The sequence below is a fragment of the Microtus ochrogaster genome, chromosome 8 (assembly GCF_000317375.1).
Source record: "Microtus ochrogaster isolate Prairie Vole_2 chromosome 8, MicOch1.0, whole genome shotgun sequence".
Classification (NCBI taxonomy): domain Eukaryota; kingdom Metazoa; phylum Chordata; class Mammalia; order Rodentia; family Cricetidae; genus Microtus; species Microtus ochrogaster.
Window position 1 is genome coordinate 78040811 of NC_022015.1, and position 6407 is coordinate 78047217.

The 6407-nt window shown below is 39.7% G+C and overlaps 1 protein-coding gene across 4 annotated transcripts in view; it reads right to left on the reverse strand.

The window, feature by feature from the left end:
* Sorcs1 (sortilin related VPS10 domain containing receptor 1) overlaps positions 1-6407 on the reverse strand; it is a 506327-nt gene that overhangs the window by 169634 nt on the left and 330286 nt on the right. For all 4 annotated transcript variants that reach the window (XM_005352454.2, XM_005352456.3, XM_005352453.3 and 1 more), the window contains exon 5: positions 2178-2251. In XM_005352454.2, the coding sequence (XP_005352511.1) occupies positions 2178-2251 (74 nt within the window). The remainder of the gene's footprint in view (positions 1-2177; positions 2252-6407) is intronic.

The following is a 6407-nucleotide window of genomic DNA, read 5'->3' on the forward strand; positions in this document are numbered from 1 at the left end:
CAGACAGATGCAGGTTAAGATCATTCCTGGTAAGCCGGCTCGTGGACTACATAGAGTAATAGAAATGGGTTAGATCAATATGTAAGAGCTAGCCAATAAGAGGCTGAAACTAATGGCTCAGGCAGTGATTAAAAGAATACAGTTTCCGTGTAATTATTTTGGGATATAAGCTAAGCTAGCCATTTGGGCAGCAGGGTGCTGGGGACGCAGCTCTGCCACTCTTATTTCAACACAGAATGCTGGGAGAAAGAAGCCGAGTTGATGAGTCGCCATGATTCTCCCACTCCAGACAGACGCAGGTTAAGATCTTTCCTGGTAAGCCAGCTCGTGGGCTACACAGATTATTAGAAATGGATTAGGTCAATATGTAAGAGCTAGCCAATAAGAGGCTGGAACTAATGGGCCAAGCAGTGTTTAAAAGAATACAGTTTCCATGTAATTATTTTGGATAAAGTGAGCCCTGCGGGCAGCCGAGTACCAGGAAGGTATCCCGCCGCTCCTATTACAACAACTTCAAGATAATAAAGAGAGATAGTTCTCCAACTCCTGTTGCAGAGCTCATTGACTCCTAAACAACACTTTTCTGGTGATTCTGGATTGCTAAAAGAAGGAATTTATAAACTATCCTGTGAGTTAGTTCTTTTTACTCTATGTAGAGAGGCAAAAGCCTGCAGGCAGGTAACCTACCTGTTCCACAGGCAGCTTAGGATAAACTAAGGTTTGCTCTTCTACCTCATGGCAGAAGTTTGGATACAGAATCTAACACTCACTAAATAAGATATCAAAATTACTACAGAATGTTCCAAACCTTGTTCTGATTATAGATTTTTGATTAAGAATACAAAAGCTAAAATTAGCTATTGCCACTTGCTTGGTTTCCCAACTGAGCTACCTATTGCCATGGAGGAAACCACCTCTAGCAGAATTAGGAGAATGGTTAAGAAAGCTAAGATTATGATTTTCTTGGCTTCATTTTTGTTCTATATTGTCTCCCCCCTTCTCCTCCAACTCTGTTGTTTTTACATATGCATAGCACTTTATAACATGCAGTTGGCTGTTTATGCTTAATAGACATTGTTATTTATCTGTATGTGAATTCTTACTATAAACTTATTTGGATCTATTAAAAACATGAGGGTACATGCATAATTTTAGCACAGTATTAAAAACATGACATAGAGAAGTATGTATAGCTAACACTCATACAAATGTGAATACCTATATCATATATATCTATATTTATGGACTGAATCTCTATGTTCTTCCCAACTAAAAATTAAAGTCCTAAACTGAAGTCGTATTAGCATTTGGAGTTGGAACATAACTCAGTTTAGATGAGGTCATGAGGGTGAGGTAACCATGGCTGAATTTGTGTTCTTGTGATGAACAGAAGACAGACCAGGGCCCTTCTTCCTTTTACTACAAGAGGGCACAGCTGTGTGCTGGTCATCTTCAGGCCGACACGCAGAAACATCAGCTGTTCATGTCACCAATCTATACCATTTTGTCATAACAGTCTGAGCTGAGGAACCCTATGCCTGTATGTTTTTGACAATTCACAGAACGTAGCTGGAAAACTAAGTGAGAAAACAAGGCTGCTGGTCATTTCTCATAAAATAACAATAATGAATATAAGACTTTAAATGAGAAAGGTGGACAAGATCTGCTATTACAGCAATTAAGATCTATTTGTTTATACTGGAGACCTTTATTTGAATATGTGATATTTGTATATAAGATGCTTTAATCAATAACAATCACAGTGTCTTTTAAAAAATATCTCAAAGGGTCATCTAAACAAGTAGTCTTCAATTTGTGGGCCACAATTCCTTTGGCAAACCTTTATCTCCAAAAATATTTACGTTTATTCTTCATAACAGTAGCAAACTTGCAGTTGTGACATAGCAACAAAAATAATTTATTGATTGGAGCTCACCAAAACATGACAGACTGTTTTAACAGTCACAGTATTAGGAAGGTTGAAAACCACTAAATATCAAAGCAATACTTAGAAAGTACCAGCATTTCACCAATATTAATGATCCATCAAGGGTTTATAAAAAAAATTGTGACACAATGTTTAACAGTGTCTGGAGATGCTATTTTTCCCAGGGTCCCATCCTCTGCCCAGAGAGGTGATGATACCTTAGTAGGCCAGAAAATGGAGTCACACTTACCAGTAGAACCTATTTGGAACCACGGATTCCTGGATAAGCTGCCATCTTCTGCCAAATTCAGCAGAGCTGTACAACTGGAGAGAGAGAAGAAAGAGATCAGCATCGTTGGCCCTGGTTCTTCTCCTTGGATTCATCAGTAGCAACACCTGGGATTTCCAGGTGAGGGCATCACCTCTGTTTTCCAAGTCAGTTATGCAGGTCAGATATCAACATCTCAGGTTAACACTTGAGGGGAGTGGGACTAAGGGATCACATAATGTGTTGTGAATCATTTACTCAGTAAATAGTGACACAAATTGGGATTCGTACTGTGCTCTGCCTGTTCACAATGCCTGCTGCCCCCCTGACAGCACTGGCAACATGTAATGGATAATATCCAGGGTAACATCAATACTTAGTTTCTGAAGATCCTACTAGGATACCTGATCCTAATGGAAACTGAGGTTCTTGAAACAACTAAAGATGGAGGAATGCAGAGGGTACTTCTAGAAGTTTGGAAAAACCAATAGGGTCTAAAGAAATAACAGAACTCAAACTGATAAGAACCACATTACTTACAAAGGGGCAGTGGGGAGTCAATGTTTAAGCTAGGTAGGGCCAACATAAGAATCAACGTGGTCTATCTCTATGTGTTTGGCTGCAGAATATAAATTCAAGAACATATTCGATCCCAGAGGCAATGGTCTTGGTTTCTTTTTCCCTTTTATTAAATCTTTTCTCATACAATATATACTGACTAGTTTCCCCTGCCTCTACTCCTCCTAATTACTCCCTACCACCAGATCTCTCCTCTTTCTGTCTCTCATTAGAAAAGAACAGACTTCTAAGAGATAGCAACCAAATGAAACAAAATAAAATATAAGAAGATAAGGGAAAACCTATCATAGAGAAGTTAGATGTGGTATCCCAACTTTGGAAGACTTCAAAGAGCAAGCTCAATAGTCATAGACCCACTTCTTCTCACTTTCAGGTGTCCCATAAAATACTAAACAGAAAGGTATAACATATGTAGAGGACCTAGTGCAGATCCACTCAGGCACTGATCTTTCTGCTTCAGACTCTGTGAGCTCATATGTGCCTTGCTCAGTTGAGTCAGGAGGCCTTGTTATCCTGATGTCCTCTATTCCCTCTGTCTCTTACACTCTTTCTACCTCCTCTTCATTAGGGTTCCCTGAGCTCTAAGCGGAGCAATTTGATGAAAACTTCCCATTTAGATTCCCTCTCGCTGCTGTCTAACTGTCAGTCTCTGCATCTGTTCCCATCTGCTGCAGGAAGAAGCTTCTCTGATGATGACTGGATAAGGCACTGATCTATGAGTGTAGCACAATAGTATTAGGAGTCATTGTATTGATTCTTTTTTTAGATCAACAGTACCTGGTTTTACCCCAGGTTTCTAGGCTATGCACTCTCTGGTTCTTCTTACCCTATCAGTGTCAGGTATGAATTCCTTCTTGCAGAGTGGGCCTTAAGTCAAAATAGACATTGATTGGCACTCCCTCAAGTTCTGCTAGTCTTTGAAAGAGCAAATAAAGGAAACTCGGGATATAAAACCCTAAGCCGCATAGACCAAGCTCTTACTAAAACTCAAGTTTTCTCCGTATGTTATCTCATTCACCCCTTGTCACTCCAGCCCTGTGAAGAATAAAGTTATTATGACCATTTTATAGATGGTTACCTAGGTGGTAACATTTCACATGGCCAGACTCTCCACACATCCCATGCTACAAATGTCTTTTATTTCTCTCTCTTATGGCTTGTACTTTATTTCCACTTCTCATTTCCGCTCTGACGATCTCCATGTCACCCCAGGACCCTGTGTACCCAAGTGTCCTCTTATGGAAGATTGAAGAATATTTTTTTCTCTAGGTACCTGCTGTCCAGAGTGGTCAACCACTGATTAGGAAAGCAACATGTGGGGCATTTCTTTTCTGGCTTGTGCCTGGTATATGCTACACCTGACCCTCAATATCTTATCTCTGCATTTGCCATCTCCCACACTGAGTGGATGGTGAGTCATTGTACTGAATAGAGGCATTACCTGCCTCCTCTTCTCTTTCCAGCCACACAAACTGTACAACAATAACAAAAGATCAAATGAATCACCAAGTGACTCACAAAAGCTGTTGATGCACCAAGCATGCCCAAAGAACAACTTACTTCAATTAAGTATTTACTGGCCCTTGGAAGGACCTGCTTATTTGGTCAAAACACATCCTGTAATCCAGAAAGGATGAGATGCCCAGCTATTAAAGCAAGTCTCTCATTGGCTCCACTGTATAGTATTTGATCCACCAACAAAGGAGACTATGACATTTTGTCTCAGTCTTCTTTTGTAACTATACTTTTACCATTCCTTGACAAAGTTAGAATGTTGAGTGTTCCTAATAGGCTCACATGTAAATGGTAGGGACCCTCAGTGACACCAGTGGGAGACAGTGGAATCTTTGTATGGGAGCATTGTAGGGAGACCATTAATCAGTGGTTGCATATCCTAAATGTCACTGTGACACCATAGTGTCTTCTTTCTCTTTTGTGATGTCAGTCCATAAAGTTAGCAGAGGTGCTCAGCTTCCCATGATACGCTGAATCACAGCTGGCTGAAATTTATGAGTCTAATAATTATTTCTCTTAATAAACTGATTAACTCTGATATTTTAATATGATTGTGAGCAATGTTTTCAGCCTTGCAAGGCAGAAAATAGGGTTCTTGGAAGTGCTTCATGCTACATACACACAGACACAACACATACACACACTCTTCTGTGTATGGTTGTGCAAAAGTTTGTGTGTGTGATTGATGATAGGCATGCATGTGCCACAGTGCTTCCATGAAGGTCAGAGGGCAGCTTTGAGTATCAGTCCTTTCCTTTTACCTTCTTTCAAATGAGGTCCATTTTTCACACTTTCCATGTCAAGGTACCTGGGCTGAATGCTGTGGTGGATTCTCTTTTCAGCTCTTCAGCTCTCCATTAGAAGGCTAGGATTTTACAGGTCTGGGGTACTGAGCCTAACTTTGTGTGCAATCTATATATCTGAACTCAAGTCTTCATGCTTGGATGGCAAATGGTTTTCACATTGAGTCATCACCCGTGCTAGATCCATTTTCAGATTGCCAAAGCAAGATGGAACCACAGCTTCCTTCACAGAAGCAAGGAAGGGAAGGACAACTTACTCTTTCTAGACACTGAACCCAAAGAGCCTGGGAAAGCACAGCTCAGTTCTTATTCCAATCGTGCCCCAAACATCTTGAATTTTGATACACAGTATAACAGTAGCAAGTCTCCAATATCTCTCTCTCTCTCTCTCTCTCTCTCTCTCTCTCTCTCTCTCTCTCTCTCTCTCTCCCCCCCTCTTCTCTCTCTCTGAGATTAAAGTGGACATAATTCATGTCATGTGGTCTATATGTGAATATACATTAATATCTGTACTTCAGCATGAACATGTAGAAGAACCAAGACTGCTACTACACCTTAAAGTCACAGAGGTCAATCTACCTCTGCCCCTTGAAGTCTCAGAGGTCAATCTACCTCTGCCTCCCAAGTGTTGGGATTAAAGGTGTGTACCACCACACCCAACTACTCTCTCTTTTTTTTACCTTAAGAACTTTAACCTTTAGCCTGCATATAATTTTAACATACACAAACCATTAGTTTTTTTATCTTTGAATCTCTTGTTACTGTTTATCTCACTTTTTCTGACCACCTGAGTCTTTAATTTACCAAACAATATGGATAGGATTAAAGCCGTGGCTTTGAAGGCTGGATCCAGCCTATTTCTTAGCTTTACGAGATACAATATATCAGTATTTAACTGTTTCAGTATTTTTCCTTGACCTTTCAGTAGCTTTATAACAGTGAAAAGTGGCATTCCTACCTAAATAAAATCACATTTAAATATCTGGGAATGTTCTCCAACTTCTTAAAGAGACAAAAATCTTTTCAAAGGTCACCTATCCCACATTTCTGCTTTCACAGGTACCTAGAACTTAGATAGTCAAGGTATAAGTACTGATGTTTTATAGTAATGTCCCCTTATCATGAATATTCATAATAAAAAGCTCAGGTTTCAGTGCTTGAACAATGGTAATTCATATAGGGGAATATGTTTTGGTTCCATATATATACAGCTCAAGGTCAGTATCCTCAAAGAAAAATCTCTAACTATCAACACATTTGGAAGCCCTAAGGATTTACATGTGGGTCCTTGCAAGTTTATGCCTTGATATATATA